Raw genomic sequence first — 18,209 nt, forward strand, 5'->3', positions numbered from 1 at the left:
ATTAGCGCCACTTAGCGGACTGGAGTGTCCATACAAATATTACTACATGTATCATACACATCTTGTTTTTTTGTCAAAAAATGTCATGTGCTTGAATTCCTCCACACAGTGTGAGTTTCATGGATTTATTGTAGTTATTGTGTAAGTTTAATATGCATATATTTTTCAGTGAAAACAAGAGGCACAAAAAGCAAGCCAAAGGGATACACAAGAATAAAGTGGATATTATACAATGTAAGAAATAACATTTTGAAAAAAATCTATATCATCCTTATCACTTTGTCTCGTTGTCCCTACAACAATGGAGTGTAATTGACAAAGTTTTTTTCCCCCCCACCTAAAATGCATATTGATGCTCATTAATGAAGAATAGTCAGCTAATTTCCTTGAGGGATAAAAAATCCATGCATGTCCTTCCGGAGCTCAGCGTTCACATAACCCCGAGCTACTTCCTTGAATGTTCTGGCATCGAGAACCAAGATGAAGTTCAACTGGTCGGGATTGGTGTTGATTACGGATGATAAAACCACACCTGGAAAAAAAGGAAGACAGTGAAGTCAAATGTCTATATAATTCATTCGTTTTTATCCATTGTGAAAATTTAGGGGTTGACTTCAAATAGTAATTCTTACCATCATCTTCTGACTCGCCATTCGGCCTGGGGACAAATACTGCCTCGGACGGCCAGCAGTTTTCTTCACCCCAGGTCAACAATTGCTTGGTATCTGTGTCAAATTTGGAAATCTACACCAAAAGATCACACTTGAGCTTAATTCACAATTCATTACAAATATGTTAAGTTTGATTTGAGAGTTTAGCATTGTAGAAAGTTATCGTTTCACCTTTGTACAGTTGCAGGCTACACGTTTGCTGTCGCGGTATATGGATAAGAGTTATAAAGTCGAATTCTTAGAAAACACCAATTGGAATAGATTATTGAGCGATAAGATTTGCATACATTTAACGACCAACAACGTGGATGTTGATAAGGAACCATTTACCACAATTAAGCAATTATGTTATCTGGATTTATGACATTAATTATCAAGAAAGATGTATATTGTAACATGAATGACCTTGGATGACAAGGATGTTGGTCGGAAGAATAAACATCTTCCTGTTGACAGGAAGTAGATGAGTGCATGTGCGAGTTTCCTCTCTTTGACGTCAGAGGAGTGATTTGGGCATTCACTCAGAATCAGGGGAAGCTCTTTAAAGTATAGTTTCTGTACTCCTCAAGTCTAATAGACTTCCTTTCTTCCCATTGTTTGTGTTCGCTCTGCGCTTAACTTTGCCAAATGAAGACCACCCATGGGTATCGTAAGCAAGGCCAAGGGGGTTGCGTTTTGTTTGAACAGCTTCGAAGTCAATATTTAATAGTTTCCCCCACCTTGTGGTTTTACCATTTATGCTATTTGGGGGGGAGAAAAAAAAAAAACAAGGTTGCTGTGAACAATGCCTTTCCTTACTTTTAAAACTTTGCCAGTAGTTCCAATCGTTCTTGCAAAACGTTTTGAATGAATTGTACCTCTTTTGAAAGCGCCGATTCCTCAACGCAGTTGCAATACACAAAGCGGTGTTTCTTGCTGTTGAAATCGTAATTAATTCGCGGCAGTTCAATCCCTGATGATGGTGAAAAAAAATGTGTAATTGCAAAACACAACAAATAGTAGGTTGCTAAGACTAGCATGATGTTTACCTTCACGGAGCACCTCTGCTTTGCATGTTAGTTTGCCTTCTTTTTCTTTTACCGCTGTGGCTGTGGTGCAGTTCAGTTTGACCAGATTCTCTCCGATTGCCGCACCCTGCACACCAGTCCAACTTAGTCCCCTTTGGAATCAAAGTCAAATGTTCATGGCTTCCTCCTACCTTGTTTGGTTGAACAGGAAGAGCAAATCTCCTGTAGTTTGGTTGGGAGTAGGTTTTCTCATGTGGACCCGCCTTTTCATTCAGCTTGCTCAGGTAAAACATCTCATAAAGGCCATTGTCCTTGTAGGCGATGACATCAAATACGACGCAACCGTCCACCTCGAAAGCATTCACGTGATGGTAGACGACCAGAGCTTCAGTGTAGTACTTGGTCTCCATCACTTTGCCGGTCTTTCTGTCGATCAGGTGGATCAAAGTCTGAAGGGAATCAATTTGATTTTTAGAATCTTTCGGATGTTCAGTGGTGCTAAATGAAAGGCAGCGCTTACATTGTCTTCTGGACAGAACTTCAAGCAGCTGGCCCAGTTGACTCCTCTCATGTAGGCGGTGGCCATTTTGACAATGTCCAATTTGAAAGGCTGCTCGATGAAGATGAAGTAGTTGTCCGTCATGCCGAAGCTGTGGTAGTAGCTTGGCGACAGGAGGGAACGGCAGGGCACTGAGCAGATCACCTCCACATTTTTCAAAGCGGGGTCTTTCTTGTCTTTGTCTGTGAGGTTTGAAAAGAATCAGTCGCAAATTTTTTGCTGCTACGTTTTCAAATGCGAGTCACTGCCATTTTTTTGTGTGCACGAAGTTGTTGTTTGAAGTGCATGCATATTGCATTTTGACGGCAGATAAGGATTGTAAGGACAAAGTAGAGTAGGTCATCATTTACCTTTCTGAGGAACAGCGGGGACTTTGAACAGCAGGTATTTTGTCTTGCCCTTTTCAGCTATACAAGTACCCATGTTGTAAGCGTTACCCTCTTTGTCGTAGTGTGGATGAGACGTAGCCAAATTCACAGGGACAAACTTCATGTAGTCCACCTGAGTGGGGAAAAAAATCCACCTCATGAAGACTATCACTTTTTTTTTTTTTTTTTTTCTTGAGACAGATGAGCCTTACCTTATCTTGAGTTTCCAGGGTGACAGGGTCAATTTTACGAATGTAGTTGGTCTCTGAAGTGGCAAAATAATCCTGACCATATTTGATAAAATTGCTGGCGCCGTTGTCAGTGAAGTCGGGCACCGTGTGGTTGATTAAGGTAATTGCCCTTGAAAGAAAAGAAGTCAACAAGTTTTTCTGGAGCTATGACTGATGAGAGTTGAAGTCCGAAAAGCCATATTGACCTTGTTAGTTATAAATATTTTTCAAATTGTTGCCGCTTGGATAAAGAGCAATACTTACTTGACAATAAAGTTTTTGCTCGGGTCAGGATAAGCCATTGTTCCCATTTCTGACACAACAATCCGGTTGGACTCCATGTTGGATTTGTAGGTGTCACTTCTCAGGAACCTACTTCTGTGGGTCACTTCACCTGTGACACAAAATAGTTTTAATTCAATACACAAACACAAAGTATACACTCAGAAACCCACCATCCTTAAAGGAGAAGCTGTACATTATGGACATGCCATCAAACCAGTGGTCATAACTGGTATCCCCAATGGAGAAGATCCCAGGGCCATTGCGTAGCAATGTGCCTTGCAACCAAGCGGGGATGTTCCCTAAAATAAAGGTAAAACAAGAAAATAATCATAAAATTCAAATTAATTAAAAAAAAGAATATTAAAATAAAAAATAAATTAAAAAAAACTACCTTTCACATCTGCTTTAAGAGGCTCTGGCTGTTCTGTTGCATTTTTGGAAAAGTCCATGTTGACTGAAGTTGCACGTGAAGCTGTCTGTCAGAATAAATGGACCAACATGCAAACCACTCCTTTTAAGATCTTTGCAAGGGGAGGGGCAAGAGGACAAGAGTTATCTAATCTTCAAGCAGGAATACAAGCGTTCGCTACATCCATACAAAATGTGCACCTCTACTTAATTTATGTAAATCCAATATGTGAGTTGGCTGAGGTAATGAACTTCGAGGAAGTTTGATTTCTAAGAACTGATGGAGTGGATTTATTATTTTACAGTATAGCAATCAACTATGATATGGAAGTATGGGTTCATAAGTGATATCTGCACAAGGGTATATTCGAGTTGTTGAACTTTTACATGCACCTCAGCACAAACTTATGAGTCATTAGATTACTGAAAGTTGGAACGTGAACATGGAAAACAACATGGAAGATAATCATCGAGTCGTGAGATAATAGTCTTCAATGGGGGATAAAGTCTTGGTTATCATGTTTATAATCCTGGGCTCGAATATTGGTGTTAAGATTAGGACAGTAGAGTACAGTTAAGGTCAAAGCCTGCATGTTATGAAAATGCTCTATCAAGCAAGCAAAAGGCACATTAGTTTAATTCGGATACTGCCGATAAATGTAAACGTTAAAACACGTTATTTCTTTTTTGATGTTCAAGGGTCGGAATGTGATGTTTGGTTGCTGTCATCGTGTTTTTGGGTCACCTGAGTGGAAAATGCCGACTACTTGAAATAAGCGTTCTTACCAAGCTACAAACAAATGGTTACAAAAAGAGTAAAGAATACAAAATAAAATTCTAATGATGTCATAAATGGATCATTTTTGGTCGTGTGTGAAGCACATAATGAGAATGAATATTTGATGTAGAGCTTGCCTAGGATTTCTTCAGATCGTGAACTTGGATGACATTTCACATGGCGTAGATAAGGGAGACAACCTTTGATACAACGACGTCATCAATACAAACCCGCTCCGACGGTGCGGGCACGAGAAAAGTAAGCTTGTTATTAATTTTCAGCGAGTTGTTACCGTTGCGCTATATTTACGGTATTGTTAAGTTTTTCCTCACATATTTAGTTGGAAATGTTAAGAAAATTGCATTATTGGGAAACAAGTTGAGTGAATTAGGTGTGGATTTAATTAAAAATCAACTTATATTTTTGAGAAAGACCATTTACAAACATCACCATTAAAAATATTAACATAAAGCCTTTAGTATGATTCAAAAATTGAAAAAAAAACACATCAGGTAACAGTTTGCAGAGGAGTGAAGAGATTGAAAAAAAGTGGACCATTCTGTGAAATCATCAGGTGAGAGGAACGAATAACACTTGTGAGCGCTGTGGCATGCGGCCTAAATGCAGACACGCATAAAGAATGTTGGAGTGTAAAAAAAAAAAAAAAAAAAAATCCATCTTCTCTGACCCTACATGAGACTACAGCAAGGCTCCTTATTGGTAGACTGGTCTTCCTCGGGAGCTCGCAGTTTTAGTAAAGGAGGATCTCCACTGGCTGGTGTGAAGAACACCTGGCTGGAGGATGCTACTGTGTCGGTGCCGTGTGGCCCCATGGGGCCGGCCTGCTGCACCGAAGGACTCATCACCTCGGACGCAGCGACCGAGGGGGTCTCTTCTTCTATGGGTGGGGTCAAAGGCGGCGGCGGCGCAGGGTACTTATTAAGCTTGGCCGCCGCCCGTTGCCGTTTCAGATCGGCCAACGTCTGGTGAGATTTTTCCCGGGTCATACTGTCCGAGCCTTCTTCGGCTACAGGCCCCGATGTTTTGTTGAGATGGTAGGAGGCGCTACGGTCCATGCGACCTCCTCCGCTCCATTGCTCTCCAGGCACAGAAGAGGCCAGAGAAACCGATGTCCCTCCGTTGCCAAGGCTTGACACACTATTGCCGACAGTAGGGTCCGCCTCATCGGCATGTGACGAGGCTTCACCTCCGGCCTGAATGGGAAGAAGAAAGAAACGATTGAATCACTTTTATGTGCAGGCAACATATGGCTCTGTTCGTTAATCCCGGAATCAAACATTAATATTATCAGTATTGATATTTGTCACAGTTGTTCTGAAATTGGTTACTTCATTGATTAAAATATCTTCAAATCTGGCTTCATTCCTTTCATGTAAATAAAACAATGTACCTCACATTAATATGCTTACATTCTGTTAAGCATGGTATCTTTTCAAAGTTGTCCACATGTTCTTATTTCTCAACAAAAAGGTCAAAGTCTGATGTCCCATTACCGTTTTTTCCACTTGTTTCTTTTGCTTAAGCAACGCAGTATGAAATCATTCAAATAATTGTTCAGAATATGAGTGGTCCTTGAATCATACATGTTTTATGGAAGGGGGAAAAAAAATATATCAATATCCATAAGATATCCATCCATCCATTTTCTATGTTGCCTTTCTTCATTATTTTTGCAGGTGGGCTGGGTCCTATCAATGCTGATTGTGCAAAAGGCTTATCAGACAATTGCTGAGAGCACGTTCACACCTGCATGCACAATTGACTCTTCAGTTAGCCTAACATGTATGCGTTTGAAATTTTGGTTGAAACTATTGTATCCAAGTAAGTAAATATCTATTGCACCTTTTGCTGTGTTACTGTCTTAACTTAAGGGGCACAAGTAGGAAATAAAAATAATGATAGGAACTAATATAAAATAAATACCTGAAAGCAAGCAATGCGGATTGGAGGCCTTTTAATTTCAGTGACATTTTTTTCATTTGAAAATGACTCACATGCTGATGCAGCTCATTGTCAGTCAGACGGTCCTCGTCGTCATCTTGCGGTTCAGACTGGAAGCCCCTCTCCTGCCACACCACGGCCTCTTTGTGATGCTCCCGCCTGTACAGGCTGGAGCGCTCGTTCACACTGACACGACGCACCACTTTCCTGTCCAGGCAAATAAGACGGAAGCATTACATTTTTTCCTCGACCACCATTGGCAAAGCCTGACATCCAATTTTACCCTCTGCTGCCGGTACTAGAAGCTCGTCTTTGCAAGGTGCCCTTGTGGCGGTCCTGGCTCTTCATGATGGCATCATGTTTGTGCTTGAGGTCCATTAGTTTGGCTCTGACCTCTTCATCCATGCACACATCTGTAAAAACATTCACATATTAGTATTATTATGAAAATGTCAAGGCTGGATGGTTTTACATTTAACAACAACTAAACATGCCCAGGGGAGTCTCATCCAGGACGGACTTTGAGTCTAAGCTGGCTTCGTGGCCCACCAGCAGCTCCACCATTTGGATCTATGAAGCAAACACAAACATTATTGGTGTATTTCTTCTTCAAATTGTCTTGTGAGCTTTTGACGTTTCAAAGCCTGCAGTACTGACTTGTCCCCAGCAGGAGGCAGCATGCAATGGCGTCCACCCATCACAGTCCTTTATCTCCACCTGAGCCTTGTGCTCCAGCAGCAGCTCGGCCACAGACAGGTATCCATTGGCAGATGCAATATGCAGCTAAAATACATGATACACCAATATTAATATCAACCAGCTTTCACCTGGATTTTTTATTTTGAGTTAATTCATCATAAAATGGAGAAGTGAGCTTTGAAGCAACAACAGGATAGTGTTAGAAAATCGGGAAGACGAGTTTTTACCAGCGTCGTTCCGTTATCATCCTGACTGTTTAAGTCGGCTCCGTTGTGAAGTAGAGTTCGGATGTCAGCGAGCATCACCGCCTCTTTAGCGCCTCGGCATTCATCGATGCGGGTCTGCGTTATTCCTGCACAAACACACTTCTTGACTTTCCTGCTCACCGATGCTTTTAGCACCCAGTTCAAATAGAGACGCGTTATTTGACCAATCTCTCTAACCCTGCTCAGCCATGACCATCTCCAGGAGCTCAAGTGTGGCTTCATCCTCGCAGAGGTCATAGGGCATGTTTCCATCCGCGTTGACGGCCATCAGGTCGGCTCCACTGCACGTACAAAATGGAGGAAACATGGATGACGGTGAAACGGGCTGAGTCCGAAACACTTTTCCTAAAGTGTCAAGAGGTCAACATGAAGCTTTACTGGCATTGTTTAAGCTAACTTTGGGTTAACTCACGCCTGAATAAGGAGCTGCACCAGCCCAGTGTGCCCACAGGTGGCAGCAGCGTGCAGCGGTGTCCACAGCTCACTGTCACAGGCATTGACACTTGCACCGGCGTCCAGCAGGCACTGCACCACGCCCACAAAGTCATCAATGCAGCACTGGTAGCATAGGACAGAGGGAAATTGTTTACGCAATCGAACAAAATGAAATAAAACGTTTTGGGTGTATGTGGAAGAGCAAATATTTCAAGGAGGGGAAAAGCTGTCATAGAAACAAGAATTGTGCTTTTTGCTGAAGAGCTCATCTGACAAAAGAGTATTTTTATGACCTTGCCCTTGGAATCTTACTGGAATCAGCATAAAGAATGTTCACTTTAAACTAAAACTCTGGGAAGGAGTCACACTGTTTGTTTATAGAAGATAAGTGAAGGCTTAGACAAAATAAAAAAAAAACTGACTAATACTGAAGAGCAGATAAAGAGCATTTTTAAGGCCACTTGCAAATTGTTCAACCTTCAGAAAAAAACAAAAAACATGTGGGCTGTGATAATCCACACCAACTTAGCTTGCTCGTTCATATCGAACTATCCAGACCGAGAAGGTGTGCACTTACCTGATGGAGGGCGGTCAGTCCGTCTTCATTGACCAGATCAGGGCTCACGCCACTGTTGAGCATCTCCCTCACTAGACAACAGACACAACTTCAACCTTACATGAAATGCATTGCAAAGTTCCTACAACAAACATGCCGGTCAGTGTGCAAGCTAACAATGAACTTAAAAGATTTGCCTCTATTCTTAGCCGTGATCCTGACAAAGGACAGTCCGTGTTAATTATACATGATACGTGAACGTCTTCCTTTTTTAGTTTTACTCATCGACTGATTGATTTAGGACTCAGGTTTTGCATAATACAAATAAGTGAAGATCTGCTTTCACGTGACATTGGCCAGAGTTGAAAAGAATATTGCACGCCACTTATTTACCCTCATCCAGGTCATTGCGTGCGGCCGCATCAAGAAGAGTGATGGCGCTGGGGAAGGTCACTTTCCTTGTGCGCTTCTTCTTATCCGCTTTGGCTTTAGAGGCTCGTGCCGCATCCTTCTCCATTCGGGCCCACGCCTTCAGTTGTTGAGCACGCCGCCTTTGGGCTTGTCTGAGACGTTCTGTGGCAGTCAGGCGGCCAATGGTGGACATCTCAGCGAGCAACTCGCCGTGGTCGGCGGCCATAATGCCGCAGCACCGTCACTCAATATTTCTGCTTTTTTTTTACAATTTAAGTGTTGTGTTGGATGTATAATTCAAAATAGGTTTCTTGCATAGGTGAAGGTGCAGAAATCAACAAAATAAAGCCAAAAAAACAAACAAACAGATTTCAACTTATGTAGTGGAATGAGATGACAAATATCTCCGTGGTTGCAGAAAGAAGCAACACGTAGAATGACTGCAGTGTCTCTTTCCCATGTTTCAGACTGGAACTTCTATCTGGCCAAGAAAAATGAAAAATGTATCAAAATAACGAAAACAGTCAAACTGAGCATTGTCGCCAATAGTCAGTCCTCCTCTTCGTGCCATTGGTGTGACACTTGGCCAATAATCCAATGTTGATTTTCAATTTCTCAATTAAATGTTCCTTATGTTCAAGACTAACCCTATCTGGAAAAAAATTCTTGTAACTCCAGGAAGCTGCTATTCAAAATCCTTTGGTGGTGACCGGTGATTATTCACAAATCACCATCATTGTATCTGGATAGGATTCTGGCCGGGCCTCCAGGGGAACCGCGTTGGACACCTTCCGGCTGCAACTGCGGGAAGGGACAATTCATTTAATTGGCATGTTACAGTACAATGTACAAGCGGTTCTCTCTTACACTTACTAATTTTAACTCCCTCCTCTCTCCCGAAAGAAACCCGAGACGGTGTGGGACTCTTGTCATTAATGATTGACGCGCCTTGCGGCCCAACGCGCACTTTGCATTCGTCGTGCGTAAACACCAGGTAAGACTTGAGGAGGTGTGGACAGATGTGAGGTGGACTCAACCTGGTTTAGGAGTTGAGACAAGGCACGTCACAGCCTGGCACGCAAGTTCTCATCAGTGGGCCACGTCTGTGGCCTACACACACAACTTGGCTCTTTCTCAGCTCCTCCTATATTATTTAGAGGTCTGTGAGCGCCGAGAGGAAGGTCAACACGAGGCACTTGGCGAGATAGAGAGTGATTGGCTAAGACCTTGGCGTGATACAAATGTTTGTCATTTACAACATACTATTTTAAGTGGCTCGCCCTGTTTCTACAATATAAGGATTTCCTTAGATTGAGGCAACAGTTTACAACTCCAGCAATAACACCGAATGTTTTTTTTTTTTCATTTATAAGGTTTGCGCTCTTCAGACAGATATTTTAAGTGTCAACATTTCCACAGTCAGACTGAGAGGAAAACTACACGCAGTTAGCCGATGAAAAACAACATGTCAATTGAAAGGAGATTTGAAGGATTGAAAATCCCCACGAGAACGTTATTAGTGGTAATTCCTGACACAATTTAAAACTGAAGGGGGAAAAAATAACACATTCGTTGTGTGTTTTCTGTCTAGATATCATTTGGTAAGTCAAACAAGGTGAAGTCACTCAAGGAATTCAAGAATCTCCCTGATAAGAGAGTAATTACGCTTCCAAAAGCAGCCTGAGTCATACGTATTTTTATTTGATACCATTGAAACCCACTGCGGCTGATCATGCTTGTTGATATGCAGGCTATATTAGACGACTTATCAGTGTTGGTGTTTGATGGATCGCTGCTTGGCTTGAAAAGGTGACAATAGTAATTAGGCCTCTTTATTACAATCGAGGGTTTTGAATTTTACATTGTGGTTAACATACAGGGGGGGGAAATGGTGATAAAAAGGGGACGTGGTAAATCACTGATATACTACAAACTAGTAGTGCAGAATGGAACGTCCTCATGGAGAAATATGAACAAATATTTAGCGCTTGCATAAATATTCCTGCGTCAATCTGACATTTGTGGACTTTTCCCAACTCTTGACTTAACAGGAAGGGGAGGTCGAGAGCTGCTCTGGAAACATACAAGTGCAATGAATAGAGCACTATGAACACACTAACGTGCTGTTGAAGCATTCGTCAAGAGGGCGGGAACTAAAGTGGCAGGAACAAAGCCCCTGTTTAAATCCCAGGTTGGCTCAGGCTTTGAATGTGGCAACATTTGGGAGTAGGCAGGTGGTTGTTTCATTATGAAACGGCGTGGCACGGTCATTGTGTACCACAGCAGCGACAAAGCGGAGTTCAGTGCGGATGATTCTTGAATGACCCGCTGGCGGATGCCAAGTGAGCTAATCGGCTTAGCAAATAATCACACAATCATGATTTAGTGAGTCAGCAGCATGGGCTAAAGGTTTCCCTAATGTCATTGTAACAGTTTCAAAAGAAAGAAAGAATAATAGGACATGGAAATATGAGGAGAAAATATTTTGAGGAGTCACTTGACTGCTCCTAAAGAGCATTTAGATTCTGCCTGTCAAAATACATCACAGGCAATGCTAAATAAATAAAGATTTGATTAGAACTTATTTTAAAAAAAAAAATTAGGCAATTAAAGTGAAATTGGATCATTTAAAAAAAAATAAAAATAGAGCAAGATCTCAAAACGTTTCCCACCATTAGTGTCAGCTACAACTTGTACAACTCAATACAATAATTCAATACATTTCCATAGTGGAAGTAAAGTCGTGCAGCATTGCTATCTTGAACCTTCAATAAAAATGAGTCACAAAAAATATTGTTCATGAGAAGTGAACATACAATCAAAGTCGACCAAGGTCCACTAACTTCAATGCAATGATGAAATATCCTGACCTTTACTCGATTTTCTCCAAGGTCTGACACCATAAATACCGTCTGTATGCTTGTGTGTGTTTCTGCCAGCTAATCTTCACTTCATTTGTATACTAGTAGTGAAATAGGCAAATGTTTGATTCTATGTATGTTCTGTACTTACCTGAACAAGAATGGGTAGTGTACATATTAAGATCTTGCAGGACTGGATAGACAAGAATGCAAACTTTGATTATGTTTAACATAATAATAATAATGTGTGTGCGGTAGGGCCTCTGTTGAGTCCTTTTTAGAGTGACACACCCAATTCAAACAGAGCCTTTTTAAAACCTAAGGCAAAATATTCAAATCTGTGACCCAGGCTGGAGAGATCTCACTTGAGTCATTTTTCATTGATGTGAAAACCTTAAGATGCCAGCTTCTTGCAAGTGGCTTCCCCCAGTTATCTTGAAATTTGAATAATCAAATAAAATGAATGCAGTTACTGTGCAATTAAAAGAGAAATGGATAGAAGTACAAAGTATTTGCCATTGCTCCATGTAATGGATGGAAGTAGCATCATTGCTAAAGTAGCCTCAACAGGTGCTCATCGGACAGGTACAACTGACGCTTCGTTCAATTTTGCTGTTTAATCCAACTAGCGAACCATCCAATGTGCATTCTGTGGCTTCCCTTGGTCAACTTTAAATGAACGCTGGGTTTTGCTTCCTAAATAAAAAGTAGCCATTCATTCTTCTTCTGCCACGTTAGCACCCACGAGACGCAGGTTAGCAGCGTTTTTCAGCAGCGACGTCGTTCCATAAACTGCGTAGTCAACTTTTCAAAAGCAAGACACAAAATGAAAAACGACGTGTAACGTCTCTTACCTGCACTGTTGAATGCATGCGAGGAGGAGGGCTCCGGCTCCGGCTCCGGCTCCGGCTCCTGCGGGAGGTTCTGGAAGTCAGCTGCTGCTCCAGGCACGGCCAGCCCCTCCAGGGAAATGCTTCACCATAACAACCGGACCTGTAACCTTTCCTCCTGCTGATCACCTCCGCTAGAGGGCGCCAAAGCCTTACATACAACAATATGTACAGTTCTGTGTACATAGTACCAACAATGTGAAAGGAGAATTAAAAACTTTTCATAGAGCAACAGCGCTATCTTGTGGTGAAAAAAACCCACAATACTTCAATAAATAATTATAGTTTGCCATTTTAAAGACTTTTTAAGACTGTCTTTTCGAGATGTGGGAAGGTTTTGAGATGAATACATTTCGTTCTACCATTTTATTTTAATATAGTGGTTTTGTCTGAGACAAACGGCATTCAAATTGATCCCATTTTTAACCCTAATTGGGTTGGTTTTTGTTTTAATGTAAACTGAGACCTACTGAGGAAATAAAACTGCATGAAAAAAGTCCAAGTTAGATGGAACTTGGGTCGTGGAAAGTCTCCACATTTCCACAAATGCAGAAGTAATGTGAGATGTCTCTGCCACTGAAGGCCTTAAATTCATTTCTCATCTTGGGATGAGCAGGATGCGATCCTGAGCAGCTTTAAAGGGATTTGTCCAGACACAATCAGTGAACAGTAGTTCTAGAATGAACGCTTTCCCATTCATATGGTTTGCCATTCTTCTCAGGCATAGCTCACTAATCCAGGCCAAACCCATTAGATGACACTCCAGCACACAGGAAGAGATAGATTGACAGTTTGTATTTAAATCACTGAGCACTTCACTATGCATGCAAATTGCTTCCAAACATTGTGCACAAGGAATGAGTGGTGGGGGTTGCCTGCACATGTTTGAGTTCAATCTTACACAAAAAGCTGTGCATCAAATCCTTTGCATGAGTATCAAATGCATTTTGGGGGGGCATTCGAAGGGATTATGCTAATTATGACGTTGCACAATATTCCAATACCAAATTGAAACCGCTAGAGGGAGACACACTTTTGTTTCTGGATACACAGAAATCAGCAAGTTGAATCAGGAAGTACGTCATGAAAAATCTAATTGTGAAATGAATTTAAGCAACAGATTCACTTAGTTATTGGAACATTTGAATTGAAGTAAAAAAAAAAAGAAAAAAATGGAAATGAATCTATTTTGGGTCTTTTGCAAATAAGTACAAAATGGTTCTTGTCTAAGGTGCGAATGTCCTGCCCAGTCTTCGCATCTTGTCAGCCCCACATGGTGTTGAATGCCCCCCCGAATCTATGCTCACATGCTAAGCAGCTTCTCTTTTTGGGGAAGGATGCTTCTGCTCGTCATCTTGCCAACGGGGTTTCTCCTAATCCAACTTGTTTTCACTGTCTTGCTGGGAAGCAAGAGTTGGCGCATTAGCACCACATTAATTGGAACAAAAGACGTGCATTCCCGAAACTCTCCACTTTCTGGGGTGAATGACATCCAGAGAAGTCCAACTGTGAGCAACATTGCTGGAAACAGGAGCTTTGGAGTTATGCGTGCAAGTTTTCGTGTTCAAATTTTGCATTTGATGATCAATTTAAAAAAAAAGGCAATGTCATTTATTGAATGAGCTCTCTGAAATGAATTTCATTGCAAAGAGTCTAAAACAATCTTAGATGGCAAATGCTTTTAAAAATAGTAGCATTTTAAAAGTTTTCTTTAGCGGCCCATTTTGTATATTGCCGAGAAGAAATTGTTGATTGCATGGAAGGCTCAATCGAAATCACTTGTAACCCAGCCCCCATTGCCCTTTCATTCTGCAGTTTCACTTAATACTGATCAATGATTGTAGTTTATTGTTGATCGAATTAGATGTTGATATTTTACCTTCATGATTTTTCTATCTTCTCTGCGGAACCGCAACAGTCGTGCGTATTTACGCACATTTACGTATACGCACCGAGCAAACACCGCATCAGTGCGTTAAAGTGCTAAATTGATAGTATCATAAAGGTAATTTACAGGTTTAGTGGCATATACACAAGTCCCTCCCCAGCCCCCCCGTGGTGATCAGTCATCCTGCTCTCAGATAACGCGTCATTCTCTTCTCGATTACGCAGCGGGATTTACATGAAACTGTTAATTGTTTGCTCTTCAAATAGTCGGCCTGGAGCCAGCAGTCTGCCACAAGTTAAGGACCGACTCTTTGAGCGCCCACCCCCAACCCCCCACTCTATCCCTACCTCTCCGTCCTCCTGTCTGGACGTGCTGGAAGAATCAGCATGACAAAACATTAGTCGGGGCACAACCTGATGGCACCACCCGCTCTCTCAAACCTCCGAAACCACCAGCTCGACTTGAGCTGGGATGCGCAGCCGACTTATCCGCCTGGCCACGTTGCGTGGAGCTCCGCAGCTCGCCACTGGAGTAACCAGCATTCGGCCCAGATGGTCCCCCGGTACCCGCCACCGAGCTTCGAGACGCCCGCAGTGGCGCACCCGCAGGAGCACATGAGCGGTGCATTCATGGATAAACTTGTAGAACCAGAACCGTCGCACGGGAGATCTCACGATGCTGACCCCAAACTAAAAGCCGCTACCCGGGATGCGTGGAGCGGTGACCGGGGGACAACCAGTGCAAGAGGGGGCAAGAAGAAAAATTACCAGCGGTACCCCAAACCACCATACTCGTACCTTGCAATGATTGCCATGGTGATTCAACGCTCTCCAGAGAAGAAGCTGACGTTATCTGAGGTAAACTGGAATATAAAACATACATATGTTTCAAACGCACGCTTTATTTTGCGCACGGAGCTGTTTGACTTTAACAAGCAAATAAAAGTGGACATTTCTTTAAGGAAGCAACATCTAATTGCTGCTGATACTATAAATGTAGTGTCAATATTAGAAAGAAAACAGCAAAGGTTGTTGACACTTGAGTGACTTCCAGCCATGCCATTATTGGCTTTGCTGTGATAAGCAAGCACTGCAGTGCAACCAGATGCTGATATTTATCACAAGTTTGATTAGATACAGTACAGGACCCCCCCCCCCCCCCCCCCAACATCTCCAATTTAAATGAAAGTCATTTGTAAATCAAATACTAAAAGAAATTTTCCTAATTGTCTTGCAGTGATTCATGTTTTGATGACCTGATTTCAGATTCTGAAGGAGATCAGTACCCTCTTTCCATTCTTCAAGGGGAGCTACAAAGGCTGGAGGGATTCTGTGCGACACAACCTGTCTTCATACAACTGTTTTGTTAAGGTTTGTATAGTGACACATTGTGAAAGTTCAGTGAATATACAACTTAAATATTCACGCTTAGGTACTTGAAAGCTATCATTGCAAATGCAAACCATTTGGATAAGATCATGGATGGAAGGAGAAATTAGTGACGTTAGAATGACGTAAGTTTGATTGACATTGGATTGATTTAGGAGCAAATAAGCTGTATCAAATGTTTTTAAAATATGCACAGAAGTTAATTGTTAGCTTGAGTTTGAATCATTTTGGGCAAAACTGCTGATATGCAGTCCTTCTATTTGCAAATATCTACTTCTTGCGACAATACTCTGATAGTCTGAAACCAGTTTGAAGCTTCTATTTGCGGTTATTATGAGTAGATGTGAAAGTGGCTCACAGCCCAACTGGATTTGTCAGGTCTGAATATTCATTCTCCACCCCACAGGTGTTAAAAGATCCCAGCAAGCCTCAGGGCAAAGGTAACTTCTGGGCCGTGGAGCTGAGCTGCGTTCCCATGGAGCTCTTAAAGAGGCAGAACACGGCCGTGTCCCGCCAGGATGAGACCATCTTTGCTCAGGATCTGGCCCCTTACATCTTCCAGGGACACAAGATAGATTTGGAACCACCGCCGCCCACTGACCCCGTGACCACTCTCCCTCCCATGCAGCCCAGTAACCTCTCCCCACCCCAGGAGGACTCATTCCGGCCCAAACTGGACTCATCCTTCGCTATTGACTCTTTGCTCCACAGCCTTCGCCCTAATAGTGGTTCAGAGGTTGTGGACATGAGAGACTGCTGGGGCGAGACTGAGCGCCCCCAGTTATCGCCCCCTCCGCACCCTCGCTACGCTTCCTCCGCCCGCAGTGTTTCTGCCAGCTCAGCTAGCCCAGCGTCCACCTCCTCTTTTTCTTCTGAGGAAGACTGGAAGTGGGTGTCTCTTCATGGCAAGCGTCTCCCCCCTGATGGTCAAGCAGGGTACGAGGAATACAAACCTCCTCTGCAAAAGTCAGCACGACGGGATGCTATTGCAGTCCCTTGGGAGCTGCCCACCTCCTATACCAAATACGCCCCACCCAATGCGGTCGCCCCGCCAAGCACGCGGTTCAACAGCGGGTCGCTAATGCCCCTACACGGTGGACTTCCTCTTTACGGCTACGGGAGCTCTCATATGGCGCCGGGTCACTTTCTGGGCCACACCTACTGGCCCATCCTTCCTAGCGGACGGGTTTCCGTCCAACCCACTCCGCTCATGATGGACTTGGACAACATGCTTAAGTCTGTGCCACCAAATAAGAGTGTGTTTGACGCACTAATGGCTCCCAATCAAGACTCGCATCACCAAGCAGCCAGTCAATACTCCCTGCAGAATGGGTTATCCTTAAACCGGTACTCTCAGTACTGACTCGGTGGAGCTAGGGCCTCTTTTTTACTGTCACTTTATCGCAATGACATCAGTTTGTACCAAAAAAAAAAGTATTCATAATTGAAACTACCTTAAAAGATGCAACCAAAGCAGATCTACTTGAATCCTACAAGTAAAACAATTTGCATATTCCCGCATCACATCACCGCACTGCCGGACTTACTAGGGCAGTTTTTCATTAGCAAGATTGTTTTTATTAGACAGCTGAATGTGTTTTGTACTGACTTTTACGGTTGTTTGAAAGGAACAAGGCAGTAAACGGTGCGTAGAATAAAATCTTGCGGCATTACAAACTCATTAAACACATTACATTTATCCTGCTTTAATAATGCAGTGAAGGCACACAAGTGCCTGATGAATTGTTTACACTCTATTGCGACATGCACGGATCACTCAGACTTATTATATGTAGCGGTTTGAATGTCCCTTTAAATATTTCTCAGGTTTACCGTTGTTTTTTTTTTCTTTTTCAAACTGTTAAACCACTACCTCGAGTTTTTATACTGTCGACGATGTAGACTTTGCACAGTGGGTTAATTTGCACTCTTTTGAAGTCATGAGATTGTCTATCAAAACAAAAGTATTAAATGTTGAAATGTTTTTGTCCGTTTAAAAAAAAAAAAAAAACTTCTCTTAGCCTCAAGGTTGTCTCAGGGGGATGAACTCTAAAGAATGTCATGGTGCTCAACAGGTTCTATAATAAAATGATGTTTTAGTACAATTGTTATTTTTTCTGTTTTATAAACTTTTTCAAACTGAAATATTAATAATAATAATATATCAGATTTACTCAAGTCAGCATTTAACAGCATTTTGTTAATAGTTGCTTCGGCTTAAACTTGTCATGTTTGGTGTCACAATGAGACCTCAGCTCTTGCAAGCTTTGAGCTGATAAAACTAAAGGAGATAATTCTGGAAAGGCTCAAAGGGTTGGGGAGGGACATCTCCAATCCTCATCGTACCACAGATGGTGTTAAGCACAGGAATTGAGATCCATAAACAAGGAAGTTATCTTTGATCAATCGTCCACGGGCTACGAATCGGAATTTGCGGGGAGCAAGAAAGCATCTGATTTACATCCAAGATCCAGCAGCCGTCAACCTCCTGCTGCTTCCTCCGCAGTGGTCGCTATCTCTTTATCAGCAGCCTACGCATGCCAGCAC

General features: G+C 42.4%; 3 protein-coding genes across 3 annotated transcripts; 1 reads left to right on the top strand and 2 right to left on the bottom strand.

Annotated features, from left to right (window-relative positions):
• Positions 1–111: 111 nt before the first annotated feature.
• bco1 (beta-carotene oxygenase 1) lies at positions 112–3,625 on the bottom strand. The gene is made up of 11 exons (XM_037279986.1): positions 3,512–3,625; positions 3,291–3,419; positions 3,100–3,229; positions 2,818–2,965; positions 2,588–2,738; positions 2,199–2,419; positions 1,870–2,127; positions 1,700–1,805; positions 1,529–1,623; positions 633–744; positions 112–532 (listed from the first exon to the last, which is right to left on the bottom strand). The coding sequence occupies exons 1-11, from the start codon at positions 3,567–3,569 to the stop codon at positions 378–380; spliced, it is 1,563 nt and encodes a 520-aa protein (XP_037135881.1). The 5' UTR covers positions 3,570–3,625; the 3' UTR covers positions 112–377.
• Positions 3,626–4,249: 624 nt separating this feature from the next.
• Positions 4,250–15,130, bottom strand: ppp1r16a (protein phosphatase 1, regulatory subunit 16A). Its single transcript, XM_037279428.1, has 13 exons — positions 15,072–15,130; positions 13,694–13,786; positions 12,351–12,562; positions 8,618–9,436; positions 8,246–8,316; positions 7,646–7,791; positions 7,411–7,514; positions 7,195–7,319; positions 6,926–7,051; positions 6,763–6,838; positions 6,552–6,681; positions 6,322–6,475; positions 4,250–5,520 (listed from the first exon to the last, which is right to left on the bottom strand). The coding sequence occupies exons 4-13, from the start codon at positions 8,859–8,861 to the stop codon at positions 4,996–4,998; spliced, it is 1,701 nt and encodes a 566-aa protein (XP_037135323.1). The 5' UTR covers positions 8,862–9,436; positions 12,351–12,562; positions 13,694–13,786; positions 15,072–15,130; the 3' UTR covers positions 4,250–4,995.
• foxh1 (forkhead box H1) lies at positions 14,398–17,631 on the top strand. Its single transcript, XM_037279429.1, is given in 3 exon segments — positions 14,398–15,131; positions 15,540–15,644; positions 16,069–17,631. Coding segments are annotated over 3 exon segments (1,533 nt in total). The 5' UTR covers positions 14,398–14,660; the 3' UTR covers positions 17,026–17,631.
• The last annotated feature ends 578 nt before the right edge of the window (positions 17,632–18,209 follow it).

Source organism: Syngnathus acus, chromosome 20 (assembly GCF_901709675.1).
Source record: "Syngnathus acus chromosome 20, fSynAcu1.2, whole genome shotgun sequence".
NCBI classification, from domain to species: Eukaryota; Metazoa; Chordata; class Actinopteri; order Syngnathiformes; family Syngnathidae; genus Syngnathus; species Syngnathus acus.